Source organism: Jatropha curcas, chromosome 10 (genome assembly GCF_041381405.1).
Source record: "Jatropha curcas cultivar XTBG-Jc1 chromosome 10, XTBG_Jcur_1.0, whole genome shotgun sequence".
NCBI lineage: Eukaryota > Viridiplantae > Streptophyta > Magnoliopsida > Malpighiales > Euphorbiaceae > Jatropha > Jatropha curcas.
In genome coordinates this window covers 10,407,939-10,428,996 of record NC_143160.1, presented here as the reverse complement: position 1 = coordinate 10,428,996, position 21,058 = coordinate 10,407,939, and the positions used below count along the sequence as shown (strand labels likewise).

Here is a 21,058-nt window from a genome sequence, read left to right as displayed (position 1 = left end):
TAAATTTTTGAATGTCAGAAACAGTAAACCAATTCAAAAACAAGTACAATGACATCTAATTATGAAGCATATTTATTTGCTAAATAGTAAAACTTCAAGAACTAATTAATGATTCTCACTTAAATGAATATACCAACGCATTTTTCAACTGAATGCCACTGCAAGCTAAAATCTGAAAATATTGTATCCATTGAAAATATGCTTTTCTTTACAGCAACGATTGATACAATTAGCTAACAACCCTAAAAATGCTGAAATTAAAGATTCAAAAAAAGGGGCCAATGAGATATTTAACCACAAAGAGAGAAGGAAAAACTTCAAGTTCAACCAAAAGATTCTACTTCCAAGCTAAATGGATGAAAGATCTTCATATATAGTCTTGATACCTGGCCTCTCAGAGACAGATCTTATGCATCTTAATGCTAGTCCAAGAACCTCCTTCGTTCCCTTTTCGACTGCAGGATTTGCCATATCTGGCATCAATGCAGGATCAAAGCAATCAGAGCCACGACCGTCTGTCACCCTTAACCGTACCCAATCAGTCAAGTCAACTCCTCCATCTTCCCCAGAAATAACATCACCAGCACACCTGCCAGTTAAAAGTTCCAATAATATTACTCCAAAAGCATAAACATCTGACTTGAATGAAGGAAGTGGTTTCTTGGAAGCAGCCAACTCCGGTGCACGATAACCTAAGACTCCAGCATCAAGTATCTGTTCAATGGTGCCTGCTTGAGTCATTAGTCTGTGAAGGCAGTAATCAGCAATGCGTGCATTGAGATCAGGTCCATCTAGCAGTATGTTTGATGCTTTAAGGTTACCATGTGGAACAGCACGGTCAAAATGGAGATAGTTCAGGCCACGTGCAATATCAACTCCTATTTTGAGCCTCTGTACCCAGGTTAATGGCGGGCCTTTTCTTCCTGGTCGATCTGAAAATTTAAGGTTCATTTGAAATGAAAATCAAATCAATCAACATGCGAATTTGAATTCGTAGCATCTAAGTTTTAAAGACTCTATCATGTTCAAAAATTAGAATAAACTGACTGGCACATATTATTTTATAAAACATGTGATGGCAGACATTACTTTGTAAAACATGTATTTAGGCAAATGTACTTGAGTTCTGCTATATGAATGCATTATGCCTAATCTCCAATGCAATAAAACCAACAAAATTCTCATTCAGAAGGGGAAGCAAAGCTAAAATAAAAGAGCAAAATAACAATCAAATCACAGGGCATGTGTTGCATTAAATCTAAATTGAAAAGATGTAATTAGATTCTCCAAAGCTTATTTCAAGGAACTATATATGCTAAGTTTCTCTAAATGTGATAATAATTATAAAGATAATGAGGGCTTTAAAAAGAGAATGCTTTCAGGTTATCATCTCTGGCAATTTTTGTTTACAAGATAGAATAATTTGAAGTAACCATCGTTTCCTTTTCTAAATTCCAGTGGAGAAAGTAACAATTTCTAATCTAAGGTACTTGGAAGCAAGACTCAAGGGCCTACAATTTTTATGGCGGAAATAATAAGGTCAAAATATTACCATAAAGAAAGCTTGCAAGACTTCCAGGTGAAATATAATCTGACAGAATGAGTTTCTCATGTTGAGTGGGTCCCCAGTAGTATCCTCTCAAACCCACCACATTTGGATGTCTGATGTTTGCAAACTTTTTAGCTTCCTTAGCAAACTCCTTTTTCTGTTTTGCCACCCCTTCTCTTAGCCACTTTACCGTCAAGAACATCCCATTATCCAGTGTTGCCCTGTATGAAGTCCCATGACTGCTCCTCCCCAAGACTTCTGCTGGGGCCCGTGAAAGCTCCTCAGGTGTCAATGTGATTGTATCATCAAGAAAATAAAGCTCTCCAACCAATCGATCAGGTGACCTTACATCCAGTCTTGCAAGCGTGTCGGCAGTAAATGAATCCCCAGATTCTGGTGACCAAGACAAATGACTGTGCTTGGATGGTGAGAACCTGGTTACAGCAGCCATTTTCTCATCAGGACTGAGAATCTCAGATGATGATCCTTTCCGTGATGCCACAAGATCCTCCGCTGAAACAACCAAGGCACCACCACTGTCTGTCCCACTAATACCAGAAGGGTTGGTTGGAGCACGTCTATGGGTACCTTTACTAGTGACATGGTTTGCTGGAGTTCTTCTTGATATGCGAATGTAATGTATGAAAATAGCAAGCATGATGAGAATGATAACTGCAATTATACATGAGACAATCACCACCACCTTCACAATAGTGTTGATTGGTTTCCTCCTAGCATTTTCAGCTGGAGAATTGTTTGTACCAGGACTGCTAGGAAGGCGTAATCTGTTATTTCCAGGATAGAAAGAGGAACTAGGAAACCTCCTCAGGCTTTCTGGGACAACCCCAGAAAGATCATTGTATGAAACATTAAAGCTTCCAAGGCTGTTAGACAAGTTGCTTGGTAAAGGACCTGTGAAATGATTTTGGGACAAATCTACTGAGTTTAGTGATGTCATACCATCCATGGAAGTTGGCAAAGAACCAGATAAATTATTCCCAGCAAGATTAAGAGCTTGAAGTCCAGTCAGTGAACCAAACCGATCAGGAAAATAGCCATTAAGTTTGTTATGTGAAAGATCAATAACTTGAAGATTAGATTCACTATTAGAAGGAGGAGAGAATTCAATAGCACCATTGAGTAAATTATTTTGAAGATGGAGTTCTTGCAAAGTAGGCAAGGTTAATAAATCAGTCAAAAGAGGTCCATCTAACTGGTTGGAACTGAGATCTAGGACTCTAAGTTTTGGATACTGAGCAATAGCTTTTGGGAGGGAGCTAGTGAGAGAGTTATGAGAGAGGTTGAGATAATTCAAACGTAGAAATTGGGGAAGTACTTCAGGAAATGATCCTGTCAAACGATTTTGGCTGAGATCAAGGTAATTAATGTTACCCCACTTAGCAATTTTTGTTAAATTTCCTTCAAATTGGTTGTTTGATAGATCGAGCACAGTACAGCTTCCTGTCACCAAAGGAAGTTCACCTACAAGGCCATTTGAGGAGACATTGAGGATATGCAGAGTGGTGGACATAATCATACTTATTGGTCCTGCAAGTTGAAATTACCGTGTCAGAAACATAGTAAGCTGCACCATATAGAAGTATGCCAGAGTATAAATTAAACCCAAAATTAATATCTTGTTTGATATTAATGAATTCTACAAATTTTATGGAATTAGTTTGGAATTTCACGTTTTTATACATGGAATGAATGAAAATGTTCATTTTTCCCCATGAATTCAATGTTATGGAATTCAATGTAACTAAACCAAATTCATTCTTCAGAAAAACAAAAGAAATGAATTCTATACTTGAAACTAATTTATACCAAATAACGGGTTAGTAACTTGAAAGAAATTAAAGCAGAGATTTAAGAGATACCTGAGAGATTGTTGGCACTCAAATCTAGTTCAGTTAAAAGTAACGAGTCTCCTTTCAACAGGTCATTAGGAATAAACCCAGAGAACTTGTTGTTACTGAGCCTAAGGACCTGAAGATAATAAGCAAAATCAAATCCAGGCAAGTCTCCTGACAGCTGATTGTAGCTCAAATCCAATACCTCCAAGCTTCTAAACAACTGCAGCTCACCTCCACTTATCAATGATCCAGTGAGCTGGTTGTGGCTTAGATTTAAGTGCTTAATGCTCTCAGAAATACCCGGCAGTATTTTTTCTGGACTAGAGCTCACCAGCATATTCAAACTAAAATCAACATAACTTACATTAGTTAGAAGGAAAAACTCCCCATCCAGATGACCATCAAACATATTGTCACGCAAGTCAAGTATTTGTAGACCCGAGATCAGCTCAAACCCCTTTGGTATTCTCCTAGTGAATCCATTAGAAGATGCGTTTAAATATCTCAGGTTATTAAGCCTTGTCAATGACACTGGTAATGACCCAGAAAAGGAGTTGCGGCTCAAGTCCAAAGATTGAATTGATATGAGCCCTGAAATTGAATCTGGAATCGAGCCAGAGAAGTTGTTCCCAGCCAATGAGAGATTATTTAAGCTCACTAATTTACCAAATCCTGTTGGTAAAGATGATGAAAAAAGATTGTTAGACACATCCAAGAACTCAAGGCTTTTGAAGTCACCTATATTGTCAGGAATCTTGCCAGTCATAGAGTTGTTTGCCATAGAGAGTTTGACAAGCTTTGTGAGGTTTGCAAACACACTCAAGTCAGCATCAGCAGAGAGACCTAAGTTATCGAGGATAACACCAGCAACATTTCCACCATTACAAACAATACCATTCCAAGAAGAAGGGCAGCCATCAAAATCAATGGACTCCTCATTCCATGATTGAAGTACATATCCAGTAGGGTCATGCTTGATACCCTTCTTGAACTCAAGCAATGCCAAAATGTCCTGTGAAGGAAGCTGGCCCATGGAAGAAAGGAAAAATAGGGATAACACTAAAAGCCTAAAGAGCTTCATATTCACCCAGCAAGTGGCTCCAACCTAGTAATAGATACAGTTATCCCAAGGAAATAAGAGAGGGATTTCTATATTCAACAAACCCAAATGGTTTTTAAAACATGTAAAGCTTAACGAGATATAGAACCAAAAACAGCAACTTGGGACAAACTGAATCTTCCACAGAAGTAAAGCTTTCAACTTTGAAGCTATATAAATCAGCACCGTTTAACAGCAAAAAAGAAAACAGACCCAGCAACCCTTTTCTTCGAGGCAAAGAGCATTTACTCCTTCAGACACAAAAAAGAGAAATCGTTCACATTCAAAAATCTAAAAATGAGTTCAGCAACCCAGCACTCTTTACCAGATGTTAGGCCAGAATCTGGAAACTCGCAGCTACAAGGGACTGCTTCACGCAAAATAAGCCCAAGCATTGATTATCTGAAACGGAACTGCAACATAGCTGGGCCCATTAAGAGATCTAAAGAAAGAGAAAATTGCAGAATTTTTCTCACCGAGATCTCAACTTTCATTAACAATGTAGGCACAGTAGACTCTCTCCCTCTATGAAGACTCCAACTTTAGACAGATTGAAGAGCTTTACACCAAGCGTTATACATGGCCATGGGCAGTAATACACTTTGGTGTGCCAAAGTACAGTATTAGTACTGGTACAAGAATAAACAGATGAAGAAGAAAAAAGAAAAGAGTCCAAAAAATGAACACCGGATTGTAATAAATACAAAAGGACCCGGACCCAGAAATATTTTAGCTATAAAGGCCCTAATAACTGTCCATTTTAGCTTCTTCAACAGTTAAGCAGTCCAAAAACCCTACCTTTGTTTAATAAAGAAACAACAAAACCCTTACAGGCAATTGCTTTGTCTCTTTACCTTCCCTGTGTAACAAAAACTAAGCCATGTGGAGGGTCACTTAATTAAAAAATTATACTAATAAAAATAAAAATGATAGTATTATTTTGTTTCTTTTTAGGGGTTTTTTTTTTTTTGTCCGTGTCAGAAAGTGAAAAGATAGCGGGAAAATGTTAGGGTTTTTTGTTTTTTCTTTTAGGGTAATAATAGACAATTTTAGGATAATAAATTAGGGATTTACCCGCCAAAATGAAAATGAAGAATCTTGTCTCTGTCTCTCTGACATGGTGGACGTAAAAAATTTATCAAATCCTGTTTATGGTAGTTTTCATTTTATTTTTTATTTTTTATTTTTTTTTTTAAGATTTTGGAGGTACTCAGGACGCTCTTTTTGAAGTTAGTGCCAAGTAGGAAGTGGGTCCTACCACTGCCCTTTTGACCAGGGTTTTTGTGGGTCCTTCTCTTGCAAATTCCAATAGCACACCCGGAAGAGGTGAAGTAGGTGGAGCAATTATATGTGCTTGTGACGAGGGTGGGACCTGTGGGACCCACGTTTGGACACCACTAAGATCATGACACATGGCCAATGATCTGTCTTGTTTGTCCCCACTTTTAGGTAAGGAAGGGCCAATTTCAAACTGTAATGTAATGGTAATGACTAATGAAGGTTGGACTGGAGTCCAACTATAAGTGTACGAGTTGTGGCGTAAGTAGATCAAAAGGACCACATGTGATCACAAAAACAGATCAACCAATGATGGTCCACGCCAGCGCCATAAATTTACATTTTTTTTAAAGGGTAAAGTTACATTTTTGTGATTGCAAATATAAATATATATATATATAGTATTTGGCATTATTTCATTAAAGATTCATAATTTTATTTAATTAATTAATGTCTTAACTTAGCGGTAAAGTGAAAGTATCTAATACTATATTTCATGATCTTATTGAACCAAAAAAATACCACTCTCCAATAATTATAATAATTAATTTGAAATTAAATAAGTCTTGATAATAATAATAATAATAATAATAGGTACAAATTAAATAAGATAAATTTGTAGTTCTTTAGAATGCTACTACATTGAGATAATGCTACACTAGTTCTTTGATGAGAACTTATTTAGGCCTAATAATTAAGATTTTTGATAAATTATATATTTTTCATATTATCAATAACAACTTCTAGAGTTTTAAATATAAAGTATGGATTTAACATATAATTAAAATAATTTTTATATCTTTTAACTATTCAGTCACTTTCTAATCAATATAATTTTATTAATTAAAGTATTTGGTAAATATAATTTTATATATGGAAAAACTCAGTAAATTAAAATAAAAATTGAAATTGCCATTATAAATTTCTTATAAAAAGAATTTATGTCTATATATATTATATATAGTGGGCATAATATTCCCTATTGAGGAATGTGTAATGGCATAGTTAACACATGTTTTAAGATGATAAAGGATTATAAAGAAGTGTTCAACTTTTTAGAATTGAATTTTGTCAATTTAGTTTATTATTCCTTTCTTATCCTCAATCAACTTTAAAAAATAATTAAAAAAAAAAAAGGCTTTAAAGAGTTATTTTTCAAGTGATAAAAAGAAAATTCCAGCTTTATCACATGCTCAGCAATTTAGGATTTTTTGAGGCACTTTTTTTTTTTAAGGAACCCACACTCCATGCTTTCAATAAAATATTGCTTTCTTTTCTATTATTAAATTAACTTTTGGTGATTTCTTTTTCCTTTCTATTATTTTCATTCTAAAAAGTTTCTTTTTTTTTTTTTTTTTCCCTTTTCCTTTGGCTTTCTTCCCTTTTCATGTTGTTGATTTGAATGGGAGTATTAAAAATTTGTGGAAAAATATAAAAAAGAATGAAAGGGAAAAGAAATGATGAATATTCATAAAATCAAAGTGAAAATACAAAGTCCTTTTTGTATGTCAAAAAAAGAAATGATGCATAGTGTTCTTATCCTACAATTTTTAAGAGTTCATGTGGTGATATTAGTGGGAAGCACTATGATGAACAATATGAAAATTTAGTTTCTCTTCACAGCTATACATCCAACTGTGTGTATATATAATTCATTATTTTATAATAATAATAATAATAATTTTTTTAATTCAATGGGAGGCCTGATGAGCCGAAATACAGCAGGAGTAACTTTTTTCTGGACTTATTAAATTAGTGAAAACACTTATGGCAAAGAGAATTTGAACTTGAAATTTTCCATAATAATAACGGTGATGATTATAGAGTTAAATTGCAAGACATCCGAAATGCAATATTTACTGCTGCAGAATTTAGCACCGTTATGATTATTGGATATGATTTTGTTGTTTTAATACCATAAAATAAAACACCATTAGTAATTTTTTCTTTTTATATCATAAATTCATGGACGGAAGAAACAGTGAAAATTCAAATATTATAAGAGAAATATTCGATTATTGAGTAGTTCAATTATCTAATTAAAGAAAATAAAAGTAGAATATATTAAAGGGGCATTGAGGTAAACGTCATATTCAAATATTCAGTTTTTAGTAAATGTCATAAAAATATCAAAAATTAAGAAATTAACACATTTGGTTAAAAAAAAACATAAATACTCAAAGTAATCTCAAACAACACGAAATTAACAAATTTGATCAAAAAGGAAATACTGAAAAAAAAGGGAAAACGCTGAAAAAAAGTCAAAAAAAAAAAAAAGGAAACACAGGAAAAAATGAAACTCTAAAAAAAAAAAAAAAGAAATACGAAATCTGTAAGAGCAAATCCCTATATAACTTATGTTATTCAACAATGAGGATGACGACCCGCGATGACAACCATAATAACGGTAAATATGGTATATAAGATATGTATAGTGTATATATTGTATTAATAAATACAATATATATATATATATATATATATATATATATATATATATATATATATATATATATATATATATATATATATATATATATACAATTAACATATTGGATCAAATCAAGTAAATACGGCATTTATATATATACTCTAGCAGTAATATAATGTATATATATATATACTAGTCAGTAAATACTGTAAAATCAATTAAATATAGATTATTTATATATGTGCAACAGTTGACACATTGGATCAGACCAAGTAAATACGGTATATATATATATATATAATCGAGTATATATAGAATCGAGACTCCTACTTTACCTCTACAAAGCATAAACAACATCTATGGTGATGATAGTTTTTCGGCAAAAGTTAAGTCGCTGACACGCTCATTCAAAAATGAGATCGTAGAAGAGAAATAAAATCTAAAAAAAAAAAAAAAACCGTGGAACAATGCCAACAATGAGAAGGACAACTGACGGCTGAAAATGACGAGAGTAAAAGGAGAAATAAAGACAACAAAATTAAAAAGAACCGACGCCAAAAATAAGGGGCTACAAAAAGGGCAGCAGAAAAAGAAAAAAAAAAACTAAAAAAAATGATAATTAAAATAGGAAATTAATAGAAAAAATTACTAAGCAATTAAAATACTGATTTACTAACAAACAATAATTAAAATAGAAAATTAATAAAAAAATAAAACATAATGAAAAAGGAAACACTAAACAATTAAAACACTGATTTACTAACAAACTAATGCCTAACAAAATAAAAAAAAGAGCATAAAAGTAAAAATAAACACAAACCGACAATAATTTAAATTGAAAAATCAAACCGACAATCTCTAAAGATAAGTTTCAAAATAGACTAGAATTACCCCATATTAAACTAAAATTACAATGGCCCATTCAATCATGTGGCTGAAGAAAACAATTGTACCAATAGACACTAAAAGAAATGCTACCAAATAAATCTTTCTTGCAAATTTTTTTATATGGAGCTAAAAGTCAAAACAACTTTTTTCAAAGTTATACCTTCTCCATTAGACAAAAAGCTTCAAAATGTTATTTCCTTGTCAAGTTGGAGTTGGTTCAATGAATCCATTTGGAATTGACATTGAAACTATGTTTAAAACTACCATTTCATCCCTTTTTCCTTTTCTTTTATTGTTATTAATTTCTAAATTGGATAGAATTGGACCACTTTTTTTTTCTCAGTTCTATCATATTCTCCGTCCGTTCCAGTTGGTTCTTCTCCATGATTTAAAAATAAAAAATTTCAATGCCCTGAAAGCACAATGTTTAACAGAAAAGGGCAATTTAGGTCAAGAAAAAACCGCCGCAGAAAAGATTTTAAGTTCCATTTTTTTACCTCCTCTTGGTTGACCATTCCTTGACCCTTACTGATGAGAATTTGACTCCACGAGAAATTGAGCAAAAAGTAACAGCATTGGCCTATTTTTTGCACGTACCAATATGAAAGGGAGTGGGCAATTCGTGCCTGCATCTATAGGCTCTGCTATGTTTTGCACTCATTCTTACAAAAAGTTCTACAAACTACAAAAACAGGATACAAATATATTTTCTTTGTCGAATGGCCGAGGCTATGGAGACTTTGGAAGCCAGGTGCTAGAGCTTCCATCCTTAGATTGGAATAATATTTCTATGATAGAAACTATTAATGTTGATGGAATCCACCAACATACAGTTCAAATCAAATCCAATGATAGAAATGCTCAAAGCTTTGAGCCTCTCTTTTCTGTCATAAAAGGTGTGGCCACAAAACGATGAATCGTACCCAATCGAATTTCACTCAGTAAGTTATCCCCACAGCCCACCATGAATATATCACTTCTTTCCACCCCCAGAAACATTGAATTTGAAGAATATTATGTCTCCATCTTGGACAACATAAGTTTTTCCTTCCTGTCTATACCTTCCACCCGCCTGCAACGAAAGGCAAAAGATATTCAGTAGGTTTAAATAGAAGCAAACTATTATTGATCTTTCTGTAAATGTGTCTCACATCAATGGTGGATTTTAATTACGTTATAGATTATTGGTTCTATTTTTCAAGGTGAGTCTCACTAATTTACCAATATTGTCATCAAGGCTATTGCTATTAGGGTTGAGGCTTTCACACAGGGTTGCGACTACCCTTACAAGGTCAAGACACTAAAAAACAAGCAACAAATTTAGAATTTTTTTGCTATGCATTGGAGAATTTTCCAAGTAATAAACAGTAGCTTGTGTTATAAAGTGGTCCAGGTCTTGATAGCAATTGAAGTCAGAATCAACAAAACTTGGAGTTCGTGAGGCACCCTGACCAACATCCAAAACACTACATAATATACTTAATAACCAAAAAATGCAAATAATCTTTTCATTTCATTCTATAATCCTAAAACACAATACTATTTATCAGTTCTATATTCTGGTATTTTATGCAAAGTCCTGTTCACGCACAAAGGTACATTTCAAGGCTGTTCAGTTCATCATAAACTTCCATGTGAGATGATCACATCTCTTTTTTTTTGCCCATTTTCTTATCTCTCAATTTCTTCCTGTGTTAGCTAATAGTCTCTTATTTTAACCTTGAAAATTTACATAGGGTCTATTAAAAATCCCAATGCTCATTTTGTTAAATAAATGAGGAAGGGTGGATTAATTACTTATGAATTATTATACAATGACTAATTTATGTTTTAAGCAAGTACCTTAACGGCTGACTCACTGCCCAGCTCCTTGAGATCCTCAAATTTCATTACCTAAACATTACGAAGAAGTCCAAAAATTAGTATTTCTCAAGGAATTTCAATCATCATAAAAGTAAAACAAATATTAAGACCATTAATGTTCTAAAAATTGTGAGTGCATTACATGAATTTGAAATGAGAAAAAAGATGACATATGTTAGCAGTAGCATTAGTGGTGGTGTTTTGTTTGGGGATTCAGTGCATTATATATCATTTTCAAAGCAGGACAAGGTGCAATCTCTCAGCATACTGGACAATCTTTTGGAGAAAAATGGGGAGATAAGCAGATTTTAATCACTTCATAAACTTCCTTTTCATGGACTGCTCCTTCCAAATGTTTCTAGGAAATGAAGAATATTAGATCTTAACAAAAGGTTAAGCAAACTTCTCATAATTGGAAATATCTACATTTTTCCATGAACCAAAAGAATGAGATAATACAGCAGCCTTTATTAATTAAAGATTTCCTGACATAGTAAAGTTGAAGATGAATATGAATAGTAAAAATCTACAGCTAAAGCAACTGACATTATTGAAGATAAATGCAAGAAGTTCAGCCATAAAAAGAATAGTTCACTGATATTCAAAGTTCAGATCCCATGTTGCACGGAAACGGAAACGAGGGAACGTGAACACGTGGGAGTGATACAGGAAAATGACATTTAAAATATAATTTTACATGGAAAAATGGTATTTTACACAGGAAACGGGTACGCGGAAATGCCCATGGCTAGAAGTTTCCACGCATCATAGTTTAGATCTCAAAGAAGCTTTAGAATATTAACAAAATCCAAAAAAAGAACCAGAACCAACCTCAGCACATATAAAACCTCTCTCAAAATCACTATGGATTGTCCCTGCAGCCTGAGGGGCCTTTGATTGCCTTCTGATCTGCCAGCACTTTACCTGCAAATGACAAAATTATTAGATCAGGTTGATAATTATTGAAATGAAGGCCATAAAACATCAAGGTGGTAAAAATAGACACAACATATACCCAGATCATGCACTGGAATTATACAATCCAAAAGGAAACCTTAGCACAGCAACATCAGAAGCATCTTCATATGATTAAATAAAACATGATAGGAACCTTAAAAGAAAACGGAAGCATAAATAATCACTGCTACTGAGCTGCACAGATATTAAACAAGTAGCTTCTTTCAGAACTTTGACAATGAACTCCTAAACTACATAAATCCAGGATATGTTTTTGAAGAATGAGATTGCAAGCCCGTCAAATTCAAGAAATCTCATTACATTTTTAGGCAAGAAATCTCATTACATTTTTAGGCAAGAAATCTCACCATCACAAAAAATAGAAGCACTTTAGTTGCAGAGGCACAGTACTTAGAAACAGAACTAAATGAGGTTCCAAGCAAATAAGGTTTACAAAGAATGAGAGCAACCAAAAAACAATCACATAAAGTTGCAAGGCATATGCATATCATTACCTCGTCAGGGCCAGCAGTGAAGAAGTATATAAGATTAATTGCAGAAAATCCAGTCTTAATGATCTTTGGAAGGGCGCTGCAGCGAAGTTAGATAATGGTACAGTTAGTCATACATTTACGACAGCACAACAACAACTAAAGCTTAACCCCAAGCAAGTTTGAATCAGCTACATAAATTATGGGTAATAAAAATAATTACGAAGCAAAACTCCAGAAAACTTTTGCATTATGAACTTGGAAGCAATAGCAGAATGAGTGTGGTAATTGCAAGTAAAGCAATCTGGCTTTCCAAATTTATGACATTTCAACTTGAAAAGGAGATTAGCAGGTGACTAAAGCCTCAACGTTTGGGCATTAAAAATTACCATTGTCAATTGAAGATTATTAGCACAGACAATAATATTCTCAAAATAAAAGATTAACAGCAGATTTCAACATGTGGCCATAATGAAGCCCCATTGTATTGAATCATACTTTTCTCAGTAGTGAAGCACTATTTATATTTATATAACTGAATATGATGAAGTCCATCTTCTTCAGTTATATTTATATCCATACTACGTGACAATCATCCTCTCAATCTGGCATAATACCATCCCTGAGTCTAAGGAAATCAATCATAAGACATCATGCTTATCCACAATAAAGAAAAAGCTTCAATTGTCATTATACTTCAGAGACAAATTATTGAAGCTCTTAAAAAGAGAAACTGAGGATACCGCTGGAGGATTACCTTTGCCAATTTATGAAAGAACAAGTACATAACTAAAGCAACAAAGTTTTCTAACTCATCAAATTCCCAATATCATTTGTTCAAAACGTCAAACCTCTACTCTTTAAAAATTAGCATACAGATCTTAGACTTAAGAAAAACATTTATGAAATTAAACGTTTGCTCCTCATTACCGACCTTTGCACCTTGTTCTCCTCACAATACTTAGCTGCTTCATCTGGTGTCATGTCAGCAAGGTTTCTCTCAAACGCAGCGCTGAAAGGAATAATTGTTTCACCCCCATGTTCCTGCACCCTAGAAAAACAAGAAACCAAGTAAAAGATAATGGGTAAATGAGCAGCTTCCATTGTTCTCCATGCAACACAGTAGAAATGCATTCATACATGTATGTGAATGCAAGCGCGCAAGCATAATATAAAGGACTTAATGTATGTAGGATTATGCACACACAAAACCTACACAGTGAGAGAGAGTAGAGGTGTTTAAATACTGCAAAATAGTAAAATGAGATGAGAACATTGGACATACCAAGCATGAATCTTGGGCAAGAACTTGTTCTTCTTTCTCTGGTAATCCTTTTCATTCATGTTAACCTGCAGAGCATGTAAATGTGACATACCCATATCCTTAACAATTTCCTAGGAATAAAAATTTGATGAATGAACAGATATGCCTCAGATATTGCAAAAGGATGCTGCATCAAATTAGTTAATAAGCATTCTCCCAGGGTAATCTTCCTTTAAGTGTTGAAACAATTAATTTTGCCTTTCCTTTTTCACAATGGCAGTATCAAATTTGCTAAGACAAATTCTTATTGGTCCATAAACCACACTTATAAAAATACAAAAATTTTATTGATTGAACATTTTTTAAGTACGGATGGTACCAGCCAACACCGTATAGTTATATCTTTCCTGAATCATAGTCAATTCACTATAATTTAATGCACGTGGTCCACAACAGCCTCTACTTTGTGAGTCTGGCTGGAAAAAATCATAGATGTATAGATTAGTTTTTTGCCTTTATTGGTTTTAAAACTTTTATGTTTTGGTTTGATTTGATATGCTCTCATTTGTAAACTAGGAGCGGCACGTCAGCTTGGAAATTCTGATAGCAGAGACAAACTAACAGCTGCAAAAAGTGTGCCACAGTGCCTTGGGTTCAAGGCTTAATGAGAACCAACAATCTGCACCTAGGCAGCATAAGACAAGATGCTTTCATTGGACTCTCATCTTGGCTACAACACACAATCACTTTTGGTTTGTTTCAACAAGCTTGCTTGATCCATAGTAATATACTAATTAAAAGATAAATACCAGAAGATAATGACAAACAAATCAATTCCCAATTCAATATGCCCTCGATTTACTCTCAGAAGAGTTTTAAATTTTAGATAATTCGAGCACATAGTATTCTCACCAACAGTCATTAGCTTAGTGACAGAAAAGAAGTCATCAATTTACCCCATCCCTCATCAGAAGATCACATGACAAAGTTGTACTTGTTGAAAAAGGCAAACAATAATAGCTGACATATGAACATCTAAAAAGCATGGCTAACTTAATATGGAGCCTGCAGGTAAATTTCCCAACTGTCTATGACTGAGGAGGTGGCACAAAAGAAAGAATATTTACCAGGTAAACAACAGGCTTGGCAGTAAGCAATTGAAATGTATTCAATATCTCAATATCAGCAGCTTTCCAGTCTCCTAGGCGGACATCTTTCCCATCTTCAAGCCATGCCTTGACCTGTTACCACGAAAAATCACTGCTTAACACAAGTTATATATTCCACAATAAAACATACCATAATTTCCATAATGCTGATTAATTACAAGCATCTGAAAAATGAGAACAATATAAGTTCTGGACTTCATTAGCCTAAGCAGGCAATACCTTGTATGCTAAAAAGATAAAAAATCAAAGCAAAGAAGAAGAAGAAGCTGCTTTTTCACAGAGTATATTATTTAAATACATAAAAGAAACAGATAGTATTAGGAGAAATTACTATTTTATCCTTGTATTATGTCAAAATACATAACTTTACCCTTGTTTTTTTAGAAATACATAAATTTATCCCTATCTTTTTTCTCCATCAGACTATTATACCCTTCTGTTAATTTTTTTTAACTTTTTCTGTTAAATACAAGGACGGACTAGTTAATTTTAGCAAAATATGGATAAAATAATTAATACATACATGGATAGAATAGGTAACTTTGACAAAATAGCAATTTATTCACGAAAAAAGTAAAAAAAAAAAATTGATAAAATGATATAACAATATAATGGGGGCAAAATATAGGGACAAAACTATGTACTTCTAAAAATGCAGGGTAATTGTTGCATATTATGACCAAATAAAGGGATAAAATCATAATACTCCTATAGTATTAGACACTTTTGCTAAATCTCTAAAAAGGATAAGGTGAATTAGTCAATATTGATTGATCACTTTGAAAATAGAGCATCCAAAGTAACCATCTAAGCATCATGCGTAGGTAATAGATTCATGCACTTATGCACATAGACGAGAAGAAGGATTACATCCTGCTAGGACCCTCAGTAACAGGACATCCCCAGAATTTACAAAAAATAAAATAAAAAGGACAGGTTCATTACTTGATAATGAGGATAGGAACAAGATGGCCCCTTTATTCTATCAACTACAGCAATTATATCCGGTCTTAATCAAAAGCATAAAGTATCCATGCATCAACAGCAATTATATGGTCTTAATCAAAAGCATAAAGTACCCATGCATCAACAAGCATACTTCCTTTTCCCAAATCTGGATAAACAGTAGGTGACAAATAGTCTAAAATTTTATCACATTCTTATGAAATGGATCCACATCTAACTGACACATTTCTACAAATAGAAAGAAGAAATGAAATCTAATAAAAGATACTGATAAATTGTGATCTTCCATATGGACCACAACAAAATGAAATACTTTCAGCAAATCTAAGGTCCACCAGATACTATATCTGCGATCCTCGTAAATACATTTAAGACTTTTTAAAACAGGAAATGGAAATACTCTGAAATTTTACAAATTTTCAAATAAAAACAGTAGCTTGTGCAACCAATTCAGATTTCAAGAACAGGCATTTAAGCACCAAAAAATTCCATAAACATCATCAGGGTTCCATTGCTACCACAATGAACATAAGCATTTCTTTAACTCTAAATAACTAACAAGACAAATAATCAACAACGCATATTAATTGACAAGCTGTCTCCAACATTATCACATACAGCCACTTCAACAATGAATAAGACAGTCAAATATCAAATTTTGGACTACTGATATTTCCAAATGAAGCAGACAAAATTCACAAAATACGTGGTATGACCAGATATGTTAATGAATTTGCAGATTCATGGGAGGAAAGACTATTAGAACATATTACAAACCTTTTGACACATCTCATGCTCTATTTTTAGCTGTTTGTCATTGCTCCTCTTCATGCTCTTCTCAATATCCTCTATTCTTCTCTCAATAAATTCAAGATCCTACGGTCAAATCACAAAGAGGCAATACAGGTTTAGGATCTCCTTCAATTACTTCAACAGATAAGCTTTTAACATGACAGGTAGAAAGGGAAAAAAAGGGAATTATAAGTGTATTGAAATCAAGATAAAGTAGTAAATTTGAGGGAAAAGAAACAGGCAGTTAATATTATAGTATAAATAGAAAAAGATAATGGATCACTACAAGACACAATCAAAGAGGTACAAAGGTTCAAGTATTTCTCAATCTATCCCACCATATGAATAATGTTAATTTCAAACACGTTTTGCCACAATTTACCGGTTTCCATATATAGCTGCAACAAAAAGTGAGATGGTTTAAGTGAGTATTACAGGAATCCTCTAAGGCCTTCAGTCTACAGCAGGTAGGGTCAGTATTCAACAACCAATATACATTTAACTTCCCCTATGTTCCCCCACATAAGATAATGAAAATTTCTCCACCCAACCTACCTTCAGACAACCCATTGCCACGAAAGACCAAATAAAAGAAGAACCCATGTTACATGCGAGCACTTTACTTAGCATGTGAGTATATAATATATTTTTTGGAAAATAAAGAAGTGCAATCCTCCTGGAGCACTTTACTTAGCATGTGAGTATATAATATATTTTTTGGAAAATTAAGAAGTGCAATCCTCCTGGTAGTCTCAACTTTTGGAACAAATAATTCTAGGATTTTTTCTTCATAATGATTGGATTCACTAATTCCATCACCAGGACATCAATAGTCAAGAGAAGAAAAAACAATGTATCAGAATATGAAAATACTATAAGCACATTGGTACACATACCTTTAGCCGTAACTCAGCACCAATAACCTCTAGATCTCTCACAGGATCCACAGAGTCATCAACATGAATAATGTCTGGATCTTCAAATGCACCTATGATGTTAATAAGTGAATTGATGAGAATTAAACAACATATAAGATCACAACAATCAGCTACGAGTAGAAGAATAAGTACAGAGAGCAGATACTGGACAAATTGCCAATTTGATTACATTTACAATGAACACTACCCACAAGAAATATCTTCTAAGATGCTCGCAGGAGAAGTTTTCTGCTCTTTAAAAAGCAAAATTTTCTCCTGAAATGGATTATCATGAAGTATAAAAATTTTATATACAGGTGAATTGAGACATGAACTGCATTAAAGTTTTAGGCATCTTACGTAACACATGAAAAATGCCATCAACTGCACGGATGTGAGATAAGAAACTGTTGCCCAGGCCTTGCCCTTCATGAGCACCTCTAACTAGTCCAGCTATATCATGGATTTCTAGGAAAGCTGAGACCTGATCAAAAAGTAATGTGATACAGTGCGCAGAGATCAACAGTAAAGAACAATAACATATAAACATCACATTAAATTCATAGAAGTAGATACAAATCCTAAGTAACAAAGTCTATCTTTCAAATAAAATGATATTTTTTAAACAACTTGAATAACTTAAGTGAATGTTTTGTATCATATTGAAAAATTCCAATAGTTCAGAACGTGTTAAATTGTCATATCACTAATCATGACTGTTGCATCTCTCAATACATATAATCATTCCGTGCTTTTTATTTTTTCTAGCATCTAAACATAAACCAGGTTTCCTCCCGAGAAGAAAGACAAAATGTTCACATGTATGTAGTCAAATAACCTTGAGGGCTGGATAAGATAGCAAATGGATGAAAAGTAACTTGGTGCAAAAAGCCCAGCAGACACAGCTACATGAACAAATAAACGGAAAAGTTTGTCTTCATATATTTTCGTTTCCATACAATCTGATATTTGTTGTACATCAACTACAATCAGCCAATGGTTTCAATTTGACTTTCGACTTCCTCTTCAGTCTGATGGTTTCACAAACTTATGTGGTAATTAGCTACAAAGACAAGCATTACTCTTGTATTTGATTTATCAATGAGGTACATAAAATCTATGAAACACCAACGAGTCAGCTTTAGATGTAAATCTACTTGTCCAACACGACAAATAAAACCATGGCCAGCATGCATTTCATGTGTTAATATTTTTAAGAATAGCAATGCAAGCCTGTGCATATTAAATCAATGCAGTGTCCATGTCTGTGTCCATGCTTCATTAAGAGAAAACTTAGACAAGCATCATTTACTTGTGTTCTGTTCCTAATGATTCTATGGAGCAAAATTGCAATCATGTCACATAGTCTCCACAATTTTGTATCTATTATTAACCCACAAGTTCCAAGCCACAAATGCAAATGGATGCATGCATAAACCACAGATGCAGTTTACAGTTGATCTATACTTCCATTTTTTTACAACACATTTTACAACGCAAATGCCCATAAAAAAATAAAAAAAATAAAAAAAAGGACGTCATCATGCTTCCCAACATGATCAAGTCAGTGCACAAGCCCAAACAAAAAGTACAGTTGAGTCACAAACCTCGCTTTTTGGCTTATACAGTTGGCAAAGCCACTCAAATCTCTCATCGGGGATATTAACCCGCGCCTCATTAGGCTCAATAGTACAAAAAGGGAAGTTCTCAGCAGGAATTGACAGCTTTGTTAGTGTGTTGAAAAGAGTAGATTTGCCAACATTGGGTAATCCAACCTGACAGAGAAGCGAAAAAGCATTGAATTTCTAACATTTACTGTTATCTTAATTCTTAAAAGAAGAAGAAGAAGCAAATTAAATATTAGTCACTATTCAAGGCCAAAATAAAAATGGAATATTAAAAACTAAATACATATCTAAACTTAATTAGACATTTCAGCATCAAATTGGCAGGATTACACACTATTTTAATAATAATAATAATAACAAAGTTAATACAGCATAAAGGTTTAGCCTTATCTTCCACTCCAAAATCATTAACTATAGAATTCAAAGTCACTAAATAGAAACTTAAATAAATGCAGAACTTTTCATTTCCCGAAACAGAAAACTATCGGAAAAAAATAATAATAATAACAATAATAACGAGGAGAAGAAGAAATAGCAATTACGATTCCAATCTTGAGGTGAGAAGAGAATCGACCAAGGATTGGTCGCTCAGCTGGAGCTTCTTTTGATTTCGATGCTTTTGGAGGCATATTTGCTTATGTGCAGTGTATTGTCTCCGAGAGTGAGAGTTATTCTAGGGTTTTTTTTGCAGTTGACAGAGTTTTTACTCTTTTCAATAGTTCAAACCCAGCAAGCCAGCACGCGTCGCAACCACATTATATGCGCTAAGTTTCATATTTTATATATTTGTTCTTTTTTCTTTTTATTTTTTTTTATTTTCCCACTAGTATTAATTTTAGTTTCATGTAATTAATTTTATAATTTTTTTTATTTTGTTGTAAATTTGCAATTTTAAGCCTATATTAATTTTAGTTATAGAATTAACTGTTTTTTCAGTTTTTTAAGTGCCTTTTTTATTTATCTAATATTAATTTTAATTAATGTATAATAAATTTTATAATTTTTTGTGTTTTAATTTTAGTTATTATGGATTGTAAATAAGTTAACTTTATTAAATCATACCAATTTTTTATCTTTCACTTTCATGTAAATTTTTATATTAATAATTCTTTGTTAAATTATTTTATTATTTTGATAAAATTTATTAATTTGGTTGTTGAAGTGAACGGTTTTTAACGTTTCAATAAAAATTTAGGGTGCGTTTATGAAATAACCCGCAAAATTATTTTAAAAAATTTTCATTTAAAAATCTAAATATTAATTTTAACCAATAATATTAAAGACCTTATGTCACGACCCAATTCCATGGGCCGGACCGGCACTAGGGCCCAGGTAAGCTTAAGGCCCCCGAGGCCCGTAGTAAGCCTGAAACACTAGAATCTATTATCTCAGTATAAATTTCAACATTCAGGCCATATGATAATGAAAAATAACCTCAATATTTTATTATTTCTCGGCCCAAGTTTATCTTCTACAGCATTCCATAGTTCGGGCCCAATTTACAATACATCACATTTCTAACATGAGCTTACAGAATTATTTTGTCTATGTTAATACACGACTAAATATATGTAAATCCTACAACTGCGGAGTCACTAACTCTTTGGTATACATAATTACATAGCAAATAATTGTGGAACTAGGAAAAATTTCTCTGTTGCCCTCCGCCGAAGGAACATAACCTAAATCGGATTAAAGAAGAACTTACTTCCTGAAACATCAAACAAGATATGTGAGCCTTTTAAGAAATAATACCTATTGCACCGCACACGCATTCACACAAATGAATAAATATATCAATCTAGTCATCCGACTAGTTATATGCTCACGCAGTCAGTCACACAAATGGCATATCATTAACACCCACAATCATTAACATCTTCATGTAATCACATCACGTGGAAATTGGT

General features: G+C 33.3%; 2 protein-coding genes across 2 annotated transcripts; both read right to left on the bottom strand.

The window, feature by feature from the left end:
* Positions 1–166: 166 nt before the first annotated feature.
* Positions 167–5,228, bottom strand: GHR1 (Leucine-rich receptor-like protein kinase family protein). The gene is made up of 3 exons (XM_012220220.4): positions 3,430–5,228; positions 1,553–3,097; positions 167–932 (listed from the first exon to the last, which is right to left on the bottom strand). Exons 1-3 carry the CDS (start codon positions 4,484–4,486, stop codon positions 349–351), a joined length of 3,186 nt encoding a protein of 1,061 aa, XP_012075610.1. The 5' UTR covers positions 4,487–5,228; the 3' UTR covers positions 167–348.
* A 4,428-nt stretch (positions 5,229–9,656) lies between these two features.
* On the bottom strand, positions 9,657–19,898 carry LOC105636847 (GTP binding protein). The gene is made up of 12 exons (XM_012220221.4): positions 19,691–19,898; positions 19,128–19,295; positions 17,881–18,004; positions 17,500–17,591; positions 16,589–16,687; positions 14,804–14,917; positions 13,698–13,762; positions 13,347–13,463; positions 12,437–12,512; positions 11,796–11,888; positions 10,944–10,994; positions 9,657–10,173 (listed from the first exon to the last, which is right to left on the bottom strand). Exons 1-12 carry the CDS (start codon positions 19,775–19,777, stop codon positions 10,075–10,077), a joined length of 1,185 nt encoding a protein of 394 aa, XP_012075611.1. The 5' UTR covers positions 19,778–19,898; the 3' UTR covers positions 9,657–10,074.
* Positions 19,899–21,058: the final 1,160 nt, after the last annotated feature.